The sequence below is a fragment of the Tachysurus vachellii genome, chromosome 20 (genome assembly GCF_030014155.1).
Source record: "Tachysurus vachellii isolate PV-2020 chromosome 20, HZAU_Pvac_v1, whole genome shotgun sequence".
NCBI classification, from domain to species: domain Eukaryota; kingdom Metazoa; phylum Chordata; class Actinopteri; order Siluriformes; family Bagridae; genus Tachysurus; species Tachysurus vachellii.
In genome coordinates, this window is record NC_083479.1 from 1,330,704 (window position 1) to 1,353,764 (window position 23,061).

At 39.2% G+C, this 23,061-nt stretch overlaps 1 protein-coding gene across 7 annotated transcripts in view; it reads right to left on the reverse strand.

Annotated features, from left to right (window-relative positions):
* Window positions 1-1,562: 1,562 nt before the first annotated feature.
* The window catches only part of LOC132862899 (protocadherin alpha-C2-like), a 59,036-nt gene continuing 37,537 nt past the window's right edge, over window positions 1,563-23,061 (reverse strand). For 5 of the 7 annotated variants that reach the window (XM_060895294.1, XM_060895288.1, XM_060895292.1 and 2 more), the window contains exons 2-4: window positions 9,381-9,439; window positions 6,516-6,604; window positions 1,563-4,187 (exon numbers count right to left, since the gene is read on the reverse strand). In XM_060895294.1, the coding sequence (XP_060751277.1) occupies window positions 3,877-4,187; window positions 6,516-6,604; window positions 9,381-9,439 (459 nt within the window). In that variant the 3' untranslated portion in view covers window positions 1,563-3,876. Of the gene's footprint in view, window positions 4,188-6,515; window positions 6,605-9,380; window positions 9,440-11,260; window positions 13,977-19,293; window positions 21,961-23,061 lie in introns of those variants that run through there. The other 2 variants (XM_060895289.1, XM_060895287.1) reach the window with 2 other exon arrangements.

A 23,061-nucleotide genomic window follows, 5' to 3' on the forward strand; every position in this document is an offset into this window, starting at 1 on the left:
CATCCAGGTCTCTGGCTCTAGCGATTTGAAATTTGCTTCCAATCGGTGCATTCTCGCTTATCTCAAGCTTGATCGAGTCCTTTGGGAAGACGGGCGTGTTGTCGTTGGCGTCTTGTACCTCTAAAATCACGTTGTGAAGCTCTAGAGGATTTTCGAGAATATACTCAAAATGTAAAACACAAGGCGTCGTTGGTCCGCATAGCGTCTCTCTGTCGATTCTCTCCAAAACAACGATGTGTCCTGAATCAAGGTCCACTCCACAATACCGCGCTTCACCTTGGTAATCTAATCTCGCCTTCCGTGATCTTAAACCTTTAACGTCCAGATTAAGATCTTTGCTCAAGCTTCCGATTACGTATTTTGTCTTTGATTCCTCAGGTACAGAATAACGAATGTCTGCCACAACGACCGCGCTGATGAATGAAGCAACTGCCCAAAAAGAGAAAAATAAAATCCTTTTCGACATATTTGTTTGTCTCATATATAAAATCTCCATTCTGATTTTAATGTGTTTCAATTAAAACGTAAATTTTTCTAGACAAAGCAGACGTAGAAGCGCGCACTTTCCTTGTTTAGTGGTACACGTATCGTTGCATTGTCCCCTGATAAAAAGCACTAATGGGTGTGTTTCTTTAGCAGAGAATTTCAAATTGGTGAAGAGTGACACTATGAGGCAAGCCGAGAATGTGCAATGGCACTGTGGCTTTAAAACAGAAAGAACTAAAGAAAATCTATTAAATGAGATTTTATTGCAATAATGTCATTTAATAATTTTTAATAATACTAAAACGCGGCGAATTAGAAACGTCCTTGTATCGGATTACTTTATATCTGCTGTGTAAAGTGCGGTTTCAGCACCAGGGACAGCGACAAAATACAACGAGAGGAAAGCGTCACACAATAAACGGTGGTATTTTACCAGTCTATGTATCTATAAAATATTTACAATATATCATAAAATTTATTACCCTTTTAAAATCAGATGTCCATAAATAGCAGATAAACATCATATATACGTCTATTCTTGTGTGTGTGTGTGTGTGTGTGTGTGTGTGTGTGTGTGTGTGTGTGTGTTCATGCATTTAACATTAAACTGAGTTGTTCAAGACTTAGTATAAAATAAAAAATTATAAGCCACCACAAGAAGTTAGAACTTACTGTCATATAACAGTCATATAAAAATGTATATATATATATATATATATATATATATATATATATATATATATATATATATATATATATATTTCATTTGTTTATTTATTTTTTTTATTATTATTTTTTTATTCTTTCTTTTTTCCAAGTCTTGATATTAAACGTTTGTGTTTTGCTCCACTGTATAAAGTGTAGGATTAAATCTGCTTCACCATCTGCTCACTTCTTCTGACTCCATAAAGTTTAATCTTTATTCACAAACACAGGTGTGAACGATTTTTTATTTTCTGTTTGTTTTATAATTGCTTAATGATTATTTTTATCCTGATGTTCAGTTTTCTGAGATGGAACGTTATTTGCATATTAAACATTTGTGGAAAAAAGTACATAAACAATTATTGGTACTTATGAAAAAAATTTATTTGAGGTTTATAAACAAAACACGTTAACATATTTCGTAAAGTGATATAAAAAAAAAGGGATAAAAGAAAAAAAACATTATTTCACCGCTACAATGATGATAAGCTGTACAAAAAAAAAAAAAAAAAAAAAAAAAATGTTCAATAGATTTTTACTGTGAAAGTGCCATGTCAGCACTGAATGACCTTATAAACATTCACTACACACAAGCAAAGTTCACAGACAGGGATTTTTTTGTTGCATTTATCATTTTGATATTGATTTTTATTGTTTTTTTTTTTTTTTTAATGGAAAACAAGGATGATATCATACGAGGGATATATGAAGCAGTTCCACATTACTTGTTTGTTCATGATTTCAAATATATTCATGGTTATAAAAAAGAATTATAGCATAACACTACAGCAATACATATACCTAGCATGTTAAGGTTAACGTTGATGTCATAGGGACAACATGGTGGTTGTTCCCCCAGTGGTTTTTGCATCAATGACCTACAGTATGTACTTGTACAGTTGGATCTGAATGAGCAATTAGATATATGTCTATCTATCAAGAGACGATGCATGTCTCTGTATATAAGAGGAATGGTTCAAAATAAAAAATATGAAAAGCATATCTATCTCTATATATCTATATATAGTTTTATCTGTGTATCACATGCAAGCAGTCACTTAGTGATCTGACAGCACTAAACCACACCTGAAGAAGGCTGTACTGTGTGTGTGTGTGTGTGTGTGTGTGTGTGACTGTGTGTGTGTGTGTGTGTGTGTGTGTGTGTGTGTTATCAATTATAGCAGCACTAACATCCATCCTATACCTTGATCAATAGCCCTACTGCCAAGAAAGACAAAGGAAAGTAAAAAAGTAAAAAAAAGAATAAATAAAGTTGAGGGATCATGAATCCATCCATAAAAAAAAATCACAAGGATGAAACCTTCTCCAGTGCTAGCATGCAGCTCAGTTTGGTTTTCTATCACATTCTGCTGTCTGTACATCTCTGTAAACCGAACCACACTACTCAAAACTGAAAACCGACGTCTACACAACCTCCTCAAAACTCAAGACACTTTTCACTGCTGCTTGAGCACTTGTTTTACTCGGATGGAAGTGCCTTGTGTGCTTATGCTCCCTGGGGAAGGATAGAAAGTTCCAGTAACAGTGCTGAGGCTTGATCTGAGTGCAGAGGTTACGAGTCAGACAGTGTGTCTTAGCTCTGTTATTCAATTTAGTCCCACATCACGGCCACAAGAGGGCAGTTCTCGTTGTGCACGGCTGTAAACATGGACGAGGACTGACAGAGTGTGTGTGAGTAAAACTTACACAAGAACACTGACTGAAAACCAAAGCTCTGGAAAGTGAATCACCACAGAGGCAAAAGTTTAACAGGCCTGATTGCAACAAGCAACATTCCTGTCTATATTACAGAAGAAGCTTTGCTCCTACAACGCTTTAATATCGGACGTATTGGACAGTGGATTCTACTGTACTGATCTGACCATGAATTCAACATGACACATGAAACAAATTTTGTATGTTTTTGATGTATACAGTCAAGTGAAGTATAATTTTTAATAAGTATTAGGTTTGGAGGTTTTATTTATTTTATTTTTATTTATTTTTTTGCATCACCAAGTAAAGCACACGTGAGGTTTCAGCATTGGTGTGCCTCTTAAAGGCAGCAGGGGGCTCTGTGAGCTCAAACCCTGAAATTATTGACTATTACACATGACTATAGTACTACCCCTGAAGTGGTTTTCCTCCGCAGCACACACACACACACACACTCACACATACACACACACATAATGCTGACCAGATCATATTTCATTCAAAAACCTGTTGGACGTTTAAAGTACAAATTCCTGGCATAGTAATGGAGTCATGAGGATGTCCAGATAACAGACTCCCTCTATATATATTAGACTTATGGATATAACACGCAATTTATGGATCATACTTTGGAATATATGTCGGAACGTACTGTTTTTAGATTTATAATTGCTGCTTAGAAAGATGTGGAGTGAAAACCTTCTGGATACACTGAGTAGTGAAATAGCCAATTATTGCCTTCTGGGAGCTGTCATGGTTTAAGGATTGGGGTCAGTTGAGGTTGGATAGAAAGAGAAAAGAGAATGATCAGCACTGGGCGGGGCTGGCGAATTAATCTCCCCATAGTGAGAGCTGCAATTAAAAGGCTCTCCTTTCTGTGCTGTATTTCTTTTCAAATTTTCTTTCTTTTTCATTTTTATGAGTTCAGGAGTTTTTTGTTGATTGTTTTTGAAACAGCCAAATTCTCCTTTACTCCTCGCCATCATCTTTGCCCTTATCCTTTTTGTCTTTTTTCTCCTTCTTCTTCTTTTTCTTCTTCTTGGGATCCTCTTTCTTGCCAAAGCTAATAAAGTCCCCCTTGTCGTCCATGGCTCCTGGGTCTTGCCGGATGGAGATGATTGCAGGTGAACCAGGAATGATGAAAGCTTCAGGAGGGATCTCGCCTGGCTTCAAAGCCTGCGGAGGACCGTAACCAGGTCCGGCACCATAACGGAAACTCCAGCTATTACTGTTGATCCCAGCTCCGACTGGAGGAGAGAGCTGTCCTTCAGCCTCTCCATCTGCATGTGACAGAGAGATAGAAAATTATTTAACATTAGAAATTTGTTAATAAAATATCATTTTTCATGTAAAGAATATAATGAATGAATCGTTTTTAGATTTTCCCTGAAACCTACTTTTCCGCTTTCGGCTTTAAAAAAAGTTAAAGTACAAATTCATGGCTTGTAGCCGTCATAAATCAGGGGCAAATTCCGGAGAATCAGGGTTGCCAGACTGGACTGTTTGCTTCCATTCCCAGATATAAACTTTCTCAATTTCTTAAATTTTTCCGAACAATAGTTGTTAAAAAGCGAATTCTACAAGCTTATTAATGCAAATAAAAAATGGCAATGCATTTTTTTATTATATGTGACTGCTCTGTGTCATTTCTGTTTGTGTTTAGTCCTCAAAGGGTCACTACAATTCAGTTTAGGATTTAGAAAGTGTTCTCTCCTTTTCTCATTCATACTTAGATAAATGAGCACTCTGCGTATATCCTTGAGCCTGATGGAAAAAGTGCAAGTCTATTGTCAAGAGAAATAACTTAATGAAACCTCTTGTCATGGTCAGAATTGTCGAGTGTTCAGTGTGTTCGGAAGATACAGACGTCTAACATGATTTTCCTGACATCATGTGTGTGTTTATGTTTGTGTGTGTGTGTGTGTGTGTGTGTGTGTGTGTGTGTTTTCCTTCTATCTCCTTGCCAACATTTCTCTTTGTATCACATCACTTGTCAGCACACTGCATTCCTGCCAGTTTAGTCTGAATGTGCTCCAGGTGTGAGACGGTGCCTGCAGCATCCAAGCTGATAAAGATATGCCAGCTTTTGTGGAACATAACTCATCCCTCACACAATATTTTCTCTCTGTGCAAAGATTCTCTTCAGTCGCTTCTCATAAATCTCAGAAGGTTACCTTGATATTTTGGCACCCAGATGCCTTATATTCTTTTTTTTTTATGTGTCAGTATGACTTGTAGTGTAAGAATTCAAATATTTCTGCTGAAAACATCTGATCCTTGTTTCTTAAATAAGCATATGTTTAGCCCACTGGCCTCTTTACTCCTCCACCACATCGGGCTTTACATCCTTCTCCTCTTTCTTTGCAAGTATGAATGGTTGCCATGGAAACTGCCTCCCCTATTGCTCCTCGCCCACTCCCTGCCACCGCAGCAGCCTCCTCCAGTTCAGTGCTGTTGCCTAGCAACAACTCACACATTGTTCCCTAGCAACCGGACCACCTCAGGGGCCTGCCACTCCTCAAACGCAGCTCTCTAACCTCCCGTGTTCCCTCGTCACCCTCTCTTCATCCTCTATACAACTCTCATTCGCATGACAGTGAGCTTCCATCACTTACTTTTTCTTTCTCTTCAGCTATTACTCATTTGTTTCATCATATTTTCTTTCCATTCTGCATGATGTATCTCACTCCTGGTTTTTTTTGTTTTTTTGTTTTTTTTTAATCAGAGATTGTTACAGCACAGGGGTATCGAACTGAATACATTACCATGGGCTGGATGCTAAAGCAGCGCTTACACGACACATCTGTCCATCTGAGTCAATACCTGCTTTGGAAATAATCTAAATGCAGTGCGTGCGTGTCTCAGATTGTATCCAACATTAAAAAATAATAAAGATATCTTCTACGCTGTCTGTCCATATGTACACTGCTACAGCTCAAGTCCAATATGCTCGATCATCAGGTCAATATTTCAGTCACCCTTCCCATCCAGTTTTTGGCTAATCTCCTTAATGAGCTAGCAGATCAATATTCCTGTGTCTTTCTGTATCTGTGATGAATACCAAATATAAACTGAACAAACTCTCTGACCGAAGCACAGCCCTGTGTTGAGTCATTTGAATATAAAAAAGTCTTGTAGCTAAAACAATTACAAGCAGCTTTCTCCCAAAAATGTACCATCTCAAATCACAGCATCGGCTAATAATAGAAGTCTTCCACAGACTAATCACAGGTTTTAGTTGTACCTGCTGTGGAGTAAAAGCTTAATGGTGAACAAAACTGCTTTTCTCAGTTCATGTCACTCCTTTAGATTGTCAGATTCTGTTTGAGATTTGTTTCCAGATTACACTCTTAACAGACACCAACACACTCTGATATCCCCTTCCAAGCTTAATCTTACTTCATAATGTCTCTACACTCATTTAATAAGCAGTCATATATGACAGGATAAGATGGAACCCTGGATATAAGGTTTTTGTCTCTCAGTGTTTTTGAGAACACAAAAACATACAGTCCATTTTTGTTCTTGCTACCGTGAACATTAGATGAATCAGACGTCCCTTGAGAAACCTCAGAAGTACTGTAGTATGTGAAAATGTGAAGTCTTACCTGCGGCACTGGACACAGTAGGCCAGTTCTGCACCAGCACTCCTTGCGCTCCCTGCATCACAGCCGAGGCCTCCTCCATGTGAACAGAGCTGCAACATAAAAATCTGTGATTTTCAGCTGAACTATTGTCAAAGGTGCTGTAAAAAAAAAAATAACTGATTGAGACCAGGCTGAAATTCAGACTTGAAGAATACAATAAAAGAAATTATGTAATTTCAGAGACATAATTGTGTGTGTGTCTGTGTGAGTACATGAGTTGTTTGCATGAATGACTCCATTGCTGTGTGTGATTTGCTCAGTGTGGCAGCATGAGCAGACGCTGAGCTTACATGTCAGCATGCATGTATGTGAAATAATGTGTGCGTGTGAGTGTGTGTGTGTGTGTGTGTGAGAGAGAGAGAGAGAGAGAGAGAGAGAGAGAACACACAGAGACACTGCAGGCTATCATAGCATTGTTTTGTTGCACTTTATGTCCTGAGAGACAAGCTGACAGAAAAGTCTAGTGACATGAGAGGTGTCAGACACAGAGGGCCACTGGAATTGTGGGTGACAGACGGAGAAGGTGTGATGGAAACAGAAGAGTGATGTGAGACAGCAAGGAGAGCTGAAAATAAAAGATGATGTTTTATTTTGTCAAAAACCCAAAAACTGAATATTACTACCAGTAATTATTCCTACACTTCATTCTCCTTTATTTTAGGCAGTCGTGACTCAAGTGGATAAGGCTTTGGGTTGTTCATCAGAGGATCAGGGTTCAAGCCTCAGCACTGTCAAGCTGCCACTGTTGGGCCCTTAAGCAAGGCCCTTAACCCTCTCTGCTCTAGTGGTGCTGTTTCATGTCCAACCCTGAGCTCTGACCCTCAACCTCCAAGGCTGAGAATTGCAATGTGCTGTAATGTAGATGTGACAAAATAAAGTCTTCTTCTAAAATTTCCTTTCAGCTTTTCAACTTTATCTCACAAACTGTACTTTTTTTTATCATAATGATGCACACTTCATCCCAGAGCTGCTCATATGCATTAAAATACACCCTGTTAAACTAGCTGATCAAAAGCTTTCTGTCCTCCAGCAGCCTCGGTACTGACTCCTACCACAATTAGACCTCAGCACCAAGTATCCATACATTCATAATGAAAATATGAGAAGCAGCGTGTGCAGCGATGTATCTGCAATGCAGTGTACAGGGTGTGTCCAGCTTACTAAAATCACTTTGGATTTATTTTTTTCTTTGTATTTGCTCCCCGTGTGCGAGAGGCAGACTCAGGCTGCGATGGATATTTCTAATATTATTAAAGCTGAAAATTAGCCTTTTATTTGATTGAGCAGAAGATCCACATTGAGCATCATGCCAGAGAACCTGAGAGCTTCAAACTCAATTATGTGAAACAACGAATCAGAGTGAAGAACGAGTAAAGGGGCCGGACATTTAATTGGTCAAATGCAGAGATCTAAACCACATAAAAGGTATAAAGAATGAAGGGAGTTTGTGTTAGACTGAGTTTCCATCTTTAACAGAAGCCTACAAATGTTGTCTATTTCTTTACAAATGAGCTTTCACATGGCTAATCACGTTGACTGACAGGGGTGAGAGCTTATGTCCCACCCACTTGAAGAACATGAAGAATTTCCCTCATAATTTCTTATACTTTAACTTTACTAAGAAACATTTAAAGATGTTAGATAGAAATCTTAAGCCAAGCAAAGACATAAGTGAAATGAGACTTGAGAAATGTTTGGGACTTTATTAGTATCCATGAGGACAGACCTGGTCAGATCATTTAAATTAAGCCTTTGTATTGTATTTGTAACTGTAATTTGTCTTATAACTCTTACTGAGATTACAGGATCTTGTATTGGTTACACTGCAAGTGCACCTGCATTTAATAAGGCACTAATTTAAAGGCCCATTAGGATCTGAGAGCAGCCTGTTAATACATCCTTAACTACAGAGTTCTTTTGTGGAACATTTACTTAAGAGCTATTCCTTATTTAAGTAGATTTTTTGTTGTGTTTGTGACAATGAACGCAGCACGTCAGTTAACATGCTGATAAAACTAATGCATAGACTAAAATAGATTGTCATACACAAATTTGTGTGTGTGTGGTGTGTGTGGTGTCTTTATGGTTGACATTACTTGTGTGGGTTTATCTCAGAGTGTGAGTTGGAAGATTAAATATCTATTCTGAGAGTCTGTGATGGGAATTCATGCATAAAAAATGCAGAATGTAAGTGAGAAGGAAGTGTGTGATTATGAAAAGAGGCATTGTATGTGTTTGTGTGCGTGTGTGAGAGAGAGAGAGAGAGAGAGAGAGAGAGAGAGAGACAGACAGCCCATTTGTCCTTCATGCTCAGCATTGAAGGACTGGGTATGTGGTACAGAGAATGCTGATGACCTATATGTTCCATCACTGCAGATATCTGCACTGCTGAGAAGAGGCCCTGAGCTAACAAATCTTGAGTGTGTGTGTGTGTGTGTAGAGGACAGAGCTGTTGGCTCTTATCATTCTAGCGGTCATGCAGATTTTAGGCAACATCTGGGTTTCAGCATATCTGATACTTATCTGTATTGCAAATCATAAATCTCTCTCCATCTCTCTCTCTCTCTCTCTCTCTCTCTCTCTCTCTCTCTCTCTACATTCAGTATAGTGTTTTAATTTATTTTATTTGACATTCTGCCTGACATTCTGAAATGTGTAGCTGCAAATGTAAAATTCTAACAGTGATACTTGAAAATGAAGAACTGAATGTCTAGAATAGAAAAACAATAAACAAATAAAAGACCCTTAAAGGACTGGATTTCTGTACGGCTTCGAGCGGGTTCAGACTGAAAGAGTTTTTGAGAGATTAAGAACAATAGTGCTTACCTCTGCACTCCTGCCCTCAAAGATGCAGAGTACCGCCAGTCAGCATTCGGTCCCTTGGGCTAAGAAAGACAGAGAAGTAGAGAGAGTGGGGGGAGAGGGAGGGGTTGAACAGTTTAGATAGGTTTTCATTAATAAATCATGGAGCTTCGTACCAGTCTGCTCTCTGCATTCAGACATGAATTGTATATAACAGACTCTCATAAGCTCTGGCTGATGATTTAAAAAGAGTCCAGGTTTGTACATATATGTGTGTTTGTCTGTATGTGTGTAGGTTTGAGACCTCATAAGCTCTGGACGCAACCCGAGGGTTCTCTGGTGAATTAGTTCCACATCAGTTATCTAGCAGATGGGTTTACATTTACATCATGTCTTCATTTTATCCCATTCTTCACCCTTACCCTCAGCCCCTCATGCATGCCACATACACAATGTACCATATTCCAAAAAAAAAAAAAATCCTTTTCATTTCCCTGCTTACTCTTTTACATCTAGTCATCCACATCCACCTCTTACAAGCTCCTTTCATTTATCCAATGTACTTCCTCTAAATAGAATGACATCATCTAAGTAACCAGCTGATCTCTTGTAATTTGATACTATAGCATCCTCCAGCCCAAGAGCATCAGCCACAAAGCCACAAAAATCAGACCAACCATCAGCAGCTGCGAGACCAAACGTTGTGTTCTGCAAACCCAGCCAATATTCACATTATGAAACCCTGAGCACATAAGATAATTAGGCACTTCTTCTGCAGACCAGCATAAGGCAATAAAACAAAGAGTGCACAAGACCTACTTCACAATTCTGACAGAATGTCCACATTGATCTACTGGTACACTTAATCAACAGGAAAAGCTTTGTGGAGGAGATCATCAGCCAGTCTTTTTATATTTGTCCTAGTAAAGAACTGGGTCGTGGAGTGTGTTCTACACTCGGTCGTTACTGAATGACCCAGATAAATTGGATAAATAATATTCTTTAATCAGATGCACTCAGGGTAGAGGGAGCATGTGCACAAACCACGCAATCTAATTTCCCAGACAGTGAATCAAAGGCGGAAGGTTAATTTCTTCTCTACGGCACATAACGGCCAGATCGCAAAGATTCTAATGCACCGAACCGCTGTTTCCTCACGTACTTATTGTGAGACTCATCAGCCATCCAAATCCCTTACTAAGAATCCTTTCTCCTAACATTACAATCCTATCAGGATTTGATCATATATACAGTAAATAAAACATGGAGCAAAAAAAATAACCAGTTCACCTTAGAATCAGTTACAACAGACCAACACCATTTCCGTCCATCCCACTGAACATGACTTCACGGCAATTACACATGTCCACATGGTACACAGACATTGTGCACAATGTCAACATTCATTTTGCTAGTATTCATGAACATATACAACGAACAATGGCTGCAAAGGAATCTTTATATATTCAAATCTACAGATGCTTGTAAAGATATTTCACCAGTTTGTAAAGCTGCTGTATGATTTTGCTGCCAATGAACCAGCACTAGAAGAAAAGAGTGATAAAGCAGGTCCTTTTGACCTCTCAGTTTCTGTGTCTCAGTTTCATATATTTTGTATAATAAAAGTATGGCCATAAATGACATTTTCTAGAAATCCCATTCATTAGATACAAAGAGAAGAAAATATATACTGTAATAAAGTTTTTTACTTCAATTACACCAAGCAAGCAGGAAAACCAGAGCCAAATGTTCTGCAGGTGTATATGGCTCTATCATGTGTATGGTGATTATACATACTGATGATGTTCTTTGTTAAAACTCTTTATGGACTATTAGACAAAAACAGATTATTTCCAATACATACATATACATATATGTATATATGCAGTCATCTAACCACAAACCTGTACTGCTGCATCTGGCATGCTGAGCCTGCGCACAAAGCCACTGCCACTTGTGAAGTAACGCTCCGAACCCCAGGTCCCACTGATGGGCCGACCCGTGTTGTAAAACATGAAGGTGTCGCTGCCTGATGTGGCAGTCAAGCAGGTTTTGTAACAGTAGGTCTTGGTCAGAGATCCATTTCCACGAACCTCGATATAGTGAGGTTCGACTTTAAGATCTCTGCGGAGAACCACATTATTATTGGCTTGTGACCCTCCACCTGCCCCTCCTCCAGGCCCACTGTCTTGTGTGCCTTTCTGAGACACACAGCAGGGTGAACATGAGCCGGGTTGGGTACAATAGGCATGGCAGCGCACTATGGCCAACACCACCACTGTGACCAGAAACACAAAAGTTGTGGCACTGAGTGCTACAATTAGGTAAAGAGTTACATTAGAAAAGAGAGGTGTACTGTGAGGGCGAATGATCCTCTTGGGGTCAGGGGTGACTTTAGGTGGCACCTCCATGACAGCTATGTTGATGGTGGCAGTAGAGGAAAGTGGGGGCTCTCCATGGTCTTTCACCAGCACAATTAGACTGAAAGAGGTGGAGTTGTCTTCCAGGACTCGACGTGTTGTACGGATCTCCCCCGTGTGCTCATGCAGTTTGAACAGATCAAGATCTATAGACTGATCCAAAACATAAATGAGCCAAGCGTTCTGTCCAGCATCCGCATCATATGCTACCACCTTGGTGACAAGAACACCTGCTTCAATGTTCTTCATCACTGTTTCTGTTGAACGTGTCCCATTGGCTGGAGGATTCACAATCTCTGGCGCATGGTCATTTTGGTCCATTACATAGATATAGACAGTAGCCACACGGCTGAGGGGTGGTATACCCCCATCCTGAGCTTTTACCTGGAAGTGAAACTCCCTTATTGACTCATAATCGAAGGAGCGGAGAGCATAAGCCACACCTGTGTCTGGCTTGATGGAAACATAGGAAGTGACAGGAATACCGTGGTTGTTATCATTCAGAACAGTGTAAGTGATGCGAGCGTTCTCGTTCACGTCTGAGTCAAGAGCTTTGACAGTGCAAAGAGAGGATCCGGGAGCGTTGTTCTCCATAACATACACAGTGTAAGAGGTCTGCTCAAAACGTGGTGGATTGTCGTTAACATCTGCCACATCCACCTGTATGGTCTTCCGGGAGGAGAGTGGAGGAGTGCCACCGTCTGTGGCACTGAGGGTCACATTATAGGCTGCTGTGGCTTCACGGTCCAAGAAGGCAGATGTTACTAAAGTGTAATAGTTCCTGAAAGACTTGATTTTGAAAGGAAGGCCAGGTGGGATCTCCAGCGTCACTTGCTTATTTGGGCCAGAGTCACGGTCTGTTACACTGATCAAGGCCACAACGGTGTCGGCACGAGCATCCTCACGCACCGGGCTTGACAGGGATGAGAGCACAATCTCTGGAACATTATCATTCACATCCACCACCTCCACAACCACTTTGCAGTGGGCCGCAACTGCAGCCGGTCCTTTGTCCATGGCCTGGATGTACATCTCATACGTGTTGGTATCCTCATAGTCCACGTTGCTCCGGACTCGAATTTCTCCAGTGTTGGTGTCCATGCTGAACACTTGCCTAACCCTTTCCGGAGTGTAACTGCTGAATGAATAGAACACCTCCCCGTTTGTACCCTCATCTTGATCCGTGGCGTTTAATTTAATAACGAGTGTGTCTTTCGGTGGATTTTCCAGCAGTTTCACTTTATACACGGAGCTGTCGAACACGGGATTGTTGTCGTTCGAATCTAAGACGCGCACATTAATTTTTGCTGTACCTGTCAACGCTGGTGTGCCGCCGTCAGACGCTGTCAGAATCAACTGATGATAAGGGGTCTGCTCGCGGTCCAGAGGCTTTTTCAGCACGAGCTCGACGTGCTTGCTGTTAGGCGAGGGTTTGTTGGAATCGAGCGCAAAATGCTCGTTTGGTCCAAGTCGGTAAAAGCGGATCGAGTTGGTCCCGAAATCTGGATCCAGCGCGTGCTCGACGGGAAAACGTGAAGTGGGCGACGCCGACTCCGTTATTTCCAACTGGTACTCGTCTCTAGGGAATTGCGGCGCGTTGTCATTCACGTCGACCACCTCCACATCGATGGTGTGCACCTCGGACGGGTTTTCAAGAAGCAAATCAAAATTTAAAACGCACCCACCGGTCCTGTCACACAACGCCTCCCTGTCGATTCGTTCATTTACGAACAGTTTTCCGTTTTTAGGATTCACATCCACATACCGTTTTCCTCCGTCGGCCGTTACCTTAATACTTCGAGCCGAGAGCTTTGCCACATCCAGACCCAAATCTTGCGCAATATCACCCACGACCGCTCCTTTGTCAGATTCCTCTTGAACTGAATAGCGTATTTGACCAAATGTAAAGCCACAACAGAACAAAAGCATCAAACATGACAAAAGAGGCACATTTCTTCCCCCACAGCTGCAACATATCCCTGCAACAGCCATCGCAAGCTCCCGGAATCCGCAAACAGATTAAAAAACAGCTCTCTTTGCAGCAATGCTTCGCTTCCCTGCACGGCATTAATTTTTCCTAATTGTCCTTCATTTCGTTTTTTTATTGGTTTAGCAACATTTTCCGTAGTAAATGTGCACGAATATATTCAGTGGCCGTGTCCATGGTTTCTTTGTCCGTCTCTCTCTCTCTCTCTCTCTCTCTCTCTCTCTCTCTCTCTCTCGCCTTTTTTCTTTTTTTGCATTTGCGCGCCGTTAACGGGTGTGTTTCTCTGTTGCTGGTTCTCTCTCTCTCTCTCTCTCTCTCTCTCTCTCTCTCTCTCTCTCTCTCTCTCTCTCTCTCTCTCTCTCTCTCGCTCACACACACACACACACACACACACACACACACACACACACACACACCAGCCCTCCCCTTGCTCCTTCTACTTACAATTTGACCACATTTCTGTTCCTCTGTGCTTGTAACAGAAAGCGCTACATAACGGTGCTGTTAATTCATTCGCAAAATAAAGCAGGCTTTCCTTCAAATATTTAACACTCTGACTTGAGGCATGAACACTGACATGTCTGAAAAGAGAATAGGTTTGCGCTCTCTTCAAAATGTCATATTAAAAAGCTGTCACTGAAACTTTTCCTATAACCTCGTCTACATTTTATATATATATATATATATATATATATATATATATATATATATGTGTGTGTGTGTGTGTGTGTGTGTGTGTATGTATATATGTATACATACATACATATATATGTATATATATATATATATATATTGTGTATAATGTAATGTGTGTAATAGAATGTAGACGAGGTTATAGGTACATTTTTGTTAGTATATTATGGCTAAGGGGTTAAAGAAATGATCTTAGATGTAAAGATGTGAAGGTAAATAAAAGAGTTTCACAAGAGTTTCACAAGTACACACAATGAGTCAAAGCTAAATAAATTTAGCACAAATATCACTTCTCGTTCACGCTCTCAATTTGATTCATTTTGTTTTTTCTTTTTGTAGTTTTTTTTAATCACTAACATTTCTAAAATCTCTCTTTAAATAAGAAGCCAGTTTGTTTGTCAGAGGGAATTCCACCTTTAATGGGACGGACACAGCTGTAGTGTGTATCTATTCTAGTGTTCTGTACCTGAAACTGTACCTGTGCATCTAAAACATCTCTCTCTCTCTCTCTCTCTCTCTCTCTCTCTCTCTCTCTCTCTCTCTCTCTCTCCTCCCACCTTCTGTATGTATATATATATATATGGATATATTTAACCATCCTTCCTGCTGTGTCCTTCCCTGGCCTTCTATTCTACATCCTTCTGTTCAGCAAATTAAATTAACAAATTGTCTGATGCTAAAAAAAAAAAATGTCAAAAATTGTCAGTCGCTTCAAAATAAAGCCGTTGTAAATCTCTCTCCTCTCCCAAAAACAACTCTTATGTCCAAAGCACTGTCAGTTTTTTTCATGCAAAAAGCTGCTATGTACGTACTATAGTTTTAACATTGACATTAGCAGCTGCAGTGTGAAATCTCTTTCTCGGAATAATCTCATCACATTATATAAGCTTCCATCTGGGGAAGACAGATAAAGTCTCTATTCAGAAATAAACGCATGAAGTTTCATGTGAAGTAAGCATCCAAACATTCCGTGAAGGAGAAGACAGTCTATCTTCAGTTTTCACTTAGATCACAAGGCAGAATGATGTGTCTGTAATTATATAGAGGGGATTTAGAAAATGTCAATTTATCAGTCTTTATAATTAGGTCTGACATTCATACTGTGGCTGTTCTACATTTCTGGTAACATATAGTCATTTATAAATTAGGAATCATGCTTCATGTCATCTTTCCGTGACTTCATCCTGACCTCCCTTATGTAAGTGTGCTGAATTTGTTCAGAGATGAACCCATCTGAGAGAGACAGCACAGACAGGCTGAACTGGCACTACCCCCCCCAAGCAAGGATACACTTTTAGAAAGCCCTAAAAAAGCACCTCTCTCTTTAATGCATCACTCTTCCTGCTCAATTTCCCTCCACCTTCTTTCCTTTTCTCAGATTTTTTTCCCCTTCCCATTTCTCCATATCACTTTTTCTCCTCTTTCTTCTACCAGATTGGTAATTACCAGAAACCTGCAGTCTAAAACATATTAAATACTTTTCACTGGAATGTCATAGACATCACAGGAGGACGGTGTTATTTGATAAAGCATTAAAAATGGCATTCAATAGGAAAAAAAAATCCAACAAATTCATAACAGAAATTTTTCTTGCTCACCATTTTTCACTGATGTCCAGCAGAATATTAATGAGAAATTAAAGATGTTGCGTCTTGGAATATGAAAATATAAATGCAGAAACTATAGAGTTTCAGAATGTACTGCAACTATAAGGCACTAAGTTACAACCTGAAGCTATGAAAGCTGATCTGTTTGAATACAGTTTGGAGATAAGGAATGTAGAGGATTGAATAGATTAAGGGACTAAAGTGCTGCTGCATTGCTCTCTTTAGGTAGAGATGAATTAGCAAATAAATCTCACTGTACCGTATAGGCAGGTTGTTCAAGTTGAACAGCACCGTGAATATAAAAACAGAATATACACCTATTTAATTTGAATACAAATAAATGAACTCAAAATATTGTTTTTATGGATTAATACACTACTTTTTTTTAATGGTTATACTTATTCTTTGTCTATTTCTATTCAGTCCTAACAGATGTGTGTCACTGCCTCACCCTGGAACAGTACCTGCTCTCCATCTGTCCCCTGAGCACATGCACAGAGATTCACCTGATCCCTTTTTGCCCTATAATTCATCATTACCCGGTGAATGACCCTAAAGCCAAAACCAAAACAAGATGAGACAGGATGAGCAATGACCTGAATGCTGTTCACACCAGTTCATCCACTACCAGCTGTGAGTCATCTGTCTTCCTCATCCTCTCTCACACAACAATGTGACTAAGAGCTCCAAAAAGCATTCCTTCTGCAGATATTGTTTCCATTAATCTGATGTTATAATATGACTTTAATGTCATTTTGCTTTGAGTGAATGTTGATGCAGTAAGATAAGGAAATATGAAAAAAAGGACTTGTCGTTTGAATCAAATCAACTAATTCACAATCAAACAGAATGACAGAGAGATTAAGAGATTAAACAGATTAGAGAGAGGTTCAAAGCAATGCCATGAAATTAAGTGACCCCTACTGGCCAAAAGCATTCAGCTGAATTTTTAGTAAGAATCTTGACATGCACCACTTCCATTGGCAGAGGGAGCTAGAGAGCACTTCCTGTCTTGAGTCTGCTCAGTTTAAATCAGTCTGCCACCTGCAGACCTCTGCAGAGAAAACCCAGCCCAAATGCCCACACTGCAGAATTACCTAATGATATTCATCTACCAACACGATCCCTCTCTGGAAAAATCCAGTCTCAACCTACTGCTTGAACTCTGTCTTCGGGTTCACTTAGAATACAAAAAAGATCTTATCCTCCAGTATAAGCAGAAGATGTCACACATGCAGAAGGATTCGTAATTCTACTAATTCATTCATATAAAGAAAATAATATATTATGGAAAATGTAATGTAAGAAATCAAGGCTTAACACAGATATAAATTTATCTGAGGTGGCTCTATGTGGCATTGATTATATGAATTGTTTATTATAAACTGTAATACTTGTGATAAAAAGCACACGCACACACATAAACACGCACACACACTCACACTCAGTCTACCTCTCGGCATGCCTGTATTTTTATTAAGCACATGACTGTAGAGCCTTCCTTCCTCTGTGTGTAAAGTATGACTCAGTTTGTCATCACTCCAACTGAAAACCCAAGTTAAAATTAAAATGCGTGCAATCTGTTACAGATCTGTGCTGCGGCAAAGCTGAGGAACACAAAAAAGTTTCTTCTTGAGCTTCGAATAGACAGATATATAGATGAAGTTTATAATAACGTTCTAATGAATTAATAAAAAAGATTTGCTAATGTGGCCTGAATAATAAATAGTGTTTGTAAGTATTTTTAAACCACATCCTGCTTTTTTTAGTTAAAGAAAAGGAAGAAATGAACTGCCAGAGTTAACCACAGTCATTAATTCACACTGTGTAATTTGCATAGCAAGAGACTTCAAAGTGCTGCTGTTTTTTACTTTAAAAGTGAAAATTGCACTAGATTTTACTTGGGAAGGCTTCAGGAGATGAATCTGAGCACAGGAAGAAAGAAAATGCAAATGAGACATGAGAGGCTGCTTTAGAGAAAAGAATATCAGGTGCATGAAAATATGTGTCAATTATTTAGCTACATAACAGGATGCAGAATATAAATGAGGATGCTGGAGCCTTGCGGTTACAGAGCTGGGACTGCAAACTATCCTCATAGAGCTCTAATCCATATATCTCTCTCTCTCAGCCAGGCCATGTGGACCCAAGCTCTGCCTCATTTCCACCAGTCTGATCACTGTGAAGGACACAATATGTGCCTGTGCATTGGGAGTGCAGCTCAAGGTCAGTCCCCTTCAATCGTTCCTTTATTTCATGGGTCATTTCGGTTCTCTGTGCTAAAACTGAATCTCAGGCACTAGATTTTGGAACATACTCCAAGGAAATGTACAAGTTTACAGGTTCTTATATTACAAGCCAAATCTCTACTCCAGCCAAACCCAACCCACGTCATTGAGTTTAGCCACAAATCTCACCCACCTCCCACACACTTTCCTTACCATCCTTAAAAGCAGAGGAAAATGCAAATATGCCGGTGTCTATAAGAAGCCTCATTCTAACACAGACCATGTGTGAGCTAGAAAAGTCAGGTTCAATATCATACCATGATCTAAACAAAAAACCCTGCAATCAAAGTCGAATAATATCTAGGGCATGTGTTTATGTCTCTATTTCCATAATGAACATCTGACATATTTGAAAGGTATGTAATGTGTCAAAGTTTAGTACAAACATGCAAACAAACATAGGCTCATAAACTTTGTGGAATTCTTTTTGAAGATATAAATGCACACACAAATATGTAATATTAAATAATGAATGAGATGAATAATTATCATAAGAGATTATCAGTCATTACTGGTTCACAAAAACAAATCAAATGAAATGTAAATGAATCTTTGCCTACTCACTCAGGAATATACTGTAGTATAACAGGAATCGAGTGAAATGTGCTGTCTCGGCCTGTCAGCAAGCACATACGCTACAGTATATAAGTACAGATAGTTGCTTGTTTTGAACCTTTAAGTGTTATTTGGTTGTCCCATTACAAGTATTTACAGTAAATACAGTAAAAATAAATACAGTATATACTATTTTGCTCCTCAAAAAGCATGTAACTTCATGTACTTCATTTACACTTTAACTTAGCAGATTCTCTGTCCAACTTGATGGTGCTGAAATTACAGTCTTAAATTGAAAGATAATCTCGTTCTATATGCAATAAGTTGTGGACAAGATTAATCCAATAAATGAACCAAATCATCATCTAAAACCTCAATTGTGCTCACCTTCCCAACGCTAGGAAGAGTTTGCGTCCTGTTGAAAGTGTCTCCTTCATTAATGCTGATCAGCTCTGCGTCGGCAGGCAGAAACGGCGAGGGGAAAACCACTACATCACTCTTCAGTGTGTCTGAACTAAAACACACATCATACTGCTGAGTGGATTTAGAGTAAGACCAGCTCCCGTCAGGGTGTGTAGTGATCACAGGAGCGCTGGACCTGCTGAAACCACCGTCTGTACCGTAGCATTTAGCTGCTATTAAAGCGATGAGGCTCAGTAAAAATATCACGGACACCGAGACAATAGCGATGAGCAGATAGAGATTCAGATGAGAAAAATTCTCCTCCTTCACTGGTACTTGTCTTAGTGAAGGCTGCAGACTGTCCATATTTTCCACAACCACAACTTCAATACTCATAGTTGTGGACAGTGAAGGTTCTCCATTATCCGAGACAGTAATGATAAGCGGGTGAGCTTTTAAGTCGTTGTCACTCATTCGTCTTTTAGTCCTTATTTCTCCGGTGCTGGTTCCGATTCGGAAGAGATTCGTTCCCTTTGGTTCGGTTATGTGATATGATAATAGTGCATTATAACCTGAATCAGCATCTACAGCTCTGACTTTAGCCACAAAATACCCCGCTTCAGCAGTGTAGGGAATGTTCTCACTGTTTACTGACCCGGGTTCAGAATAAGGAGGGAGAAAAACTGGACTGTTGTCATTCTCATCCAGGATAAAAACGTTTACAGTGGCTGTGCTGTTAAGAGGAGGAACACCAGAGTCAGTGGCCTTTACTTGAAAACTAAAAATCTTATTTTCCTCGTAATTAAAGGATTGCAGACTATACATTTGGCCGGTCAGCGAGTTGATATTTATGGCAGATACCCCATCTAATTTGTTCTCTAAAATAGAATATGAAACCTCGGCGTTTTCATTCAAATCTCGATCGATCGCTGAGAATGAGTGCAGAAGTGTTCCGGGTGGCGTGTTTTCTTTAACATACACATTTATTTTTGTCTCGGTAAAACTCGGTGCATTGTCATTTACGTCTGAAATTTGAACATGAATCACACTGGAGCTTGAAAGCGGCGGAGTTCCTTCATCTGTCGCTGTAATGGTTATATCGTACAGAGAAATCTTTTCTCTGTCAAGCTGGCCATCGAGTACAACAGAATAATAGTTTTTATAGTTCGACTCGAGTTTAAATGGCAGTTCACCAATCAACTTGCAGCTCATTTTCCCGTTGGCTCCTCCGTCTTTATCTGAAACGGTCACTAGCGCTACAGCCGTGCCACGTTTTGCATCTTCCCTCAGACTTATCTGTAATTGCGTTATGCTAATTTCTGGTGCGTTATCATTAACATCTATGATTTCAACAAGTACCTTACAGCTAGTTGTTATTGGAGAAATGCCTTTGTCATGGGCTTCAACTCTTAACTCGTGGAAAGCTTTATCTTCAAAATCAATAACACCTTTGACTAAAATTTCGCCTGTATCGGAATTAATTGCAAATGTATCTAGATTCTTTTCTTGACCGTGACTGCTGAAAAGATATTTGATTTCACCGTTTGGGCCTTCATCTACGTCAGTAGCATTTAGTTTTATTATCGTAGTTCCCGGTGGGGCATTTTCAATCACGCGTACTTTGAAAAGAGGACTGTTAAACACAGGGGCGTTGTCATTAATGTCTAAAACGTTGACTATAATCTGCATTGATCCAGACCTGTGCGGTTTCCCTCCGTCAAACGCTGTCAACACTAGTTTTATTATGGGTTCTTTCTCTCTGTCTAAAGCTTTGCGGAGGATAAGTTCAGCAGACATGACATGCTCTCCTCCAGTGTTAACATCCAACGCAAACTGTTCGCTTGGACTCAGCTTATAGCTTTTTACTGACAAAGAACCAGCATCAGCATCAAATGCACTGAGTAACGAAAATCTAGCTCCCAGCTGCACTGACTCAGATATGTTCAATATCTGAGCTTTCACTGGAAACACAGGAGAGTTATCATTAACGTCTACAACATTAACCGTGACTCGGTACAGACTCAGAGGGTGATTCACTATGGCTTCGAAATTTAAAGAGCAAGTGGGGGAATTAAAGCAGAGCTCCTCGCGGTCAATTCTTTCCCTAACATACAAAACGCCAGTTTGAAGATTCACGTGAAAATACCTGCTCTTCGACCCAGGCACGAGCTGGAATGCTCGTGCATCCAACTCGTCTATATTCAGACTCATATCTTTCACCAAATTCCCAACGACAGTCCCGATATTTACTTCCTCGGCCACAGAATAAGCGATCTGACAATTCACTCCAACGCGCAAACATGGCAACATACACAAAATAAATCGCATCCCATGCAAAAGATTTCTTCGGTCAGCCATCCTTTGTGTTCCAAAGCAGAAAGCAGATTTGCATATGAAGATATCTCGCTAATCAGAGACAATCCATAAAATGCATCGTCCTCTAGTCCATATCAAATCGTGTCTCACTTCGACTGCAAATACTTAACGTCAGAATACCCAACACAAGGAGGAAGCAGGGTGGGTTATAAAAATGTCACGGTCTGCAGTGACACCACGTGGGCAAGAAACTAAAAAAATTAACATTATAAGAAAACCTTAATTATCCTAATATATTTCTTAAATTGTTGTTATATGATTTAATTCATGCCAATCGGTACTTTTCTCATGTATCTCGTTGTTTTTCTTATTTGCATTATTATATGTTATATAGTAAAGTACTACAAAGTACACTACAGCATGGTATACCATGACAATATACAGTATATAGCTGAGTTAACATCCTATACTGTACTATACTCTATCATGCTATACCATACTGCAGTAAACATTACTGTATTTTCAGTACTATGATATACGGTTCTTTATTATACCACACTATACTATATCCTTTTATACAATACTTTGCTATAATACTCTACATGCTATGATGTGTTATACAATTTCATAGCATGTTGATTCTATTGCATTGCATTTTACTGTACATTGAATAGTGTTAAATCCCATTTTATGTTGCAACACAATCTCGTGTACTATATTATACTTTGCTTTGTTATATTCTAGCATACCTCTTGTATAATAAAATAAATGAATATGTATTCTATAATACAAGCAACATGATACTGAATTGCACTATACCATAGTATACTATACTGTACTATACTATACTATACTATACTATACTATACTATACCATACTATAATATAGTATGGTATAGTATAGAATAGTATACAATACTATACTATACTATACTGTACTATAATATATTTTACTATACTATACTATATTGCTCTTTAATATACTGTGAGTACAATAATTAACTATTCTATATTATGAAGCAAGTCAAGGAATAGCACTGTGTCATACTACAATATACTGTACTATACTATACTGCTCTTTAGTATACTTTCAGAACTATAATTAACTATTCTATATTATGAAGAACTGTGCTATACTTCAATATACTATACTATACTATACTATACTATACTATACTATACTATACTATACTATACTATACTATACTAAAGCCAGGACTGAACATGTGTGTTAATAAAATAAAGTGAATACTATAGGCTAGAAGAAGCTTTACTGTGTTATGCCACAAGATACTCTGTTGCACTGTACTGTACTGTACTGTGCAATACTATACTAAATAATACTATGCAATACGTAGTAATATACTCAGCTGTCCTGTTTTATATTGCAGTGTACGTTAGTGTACCGTACACCCAGGAAAATAAAATGCTATATTA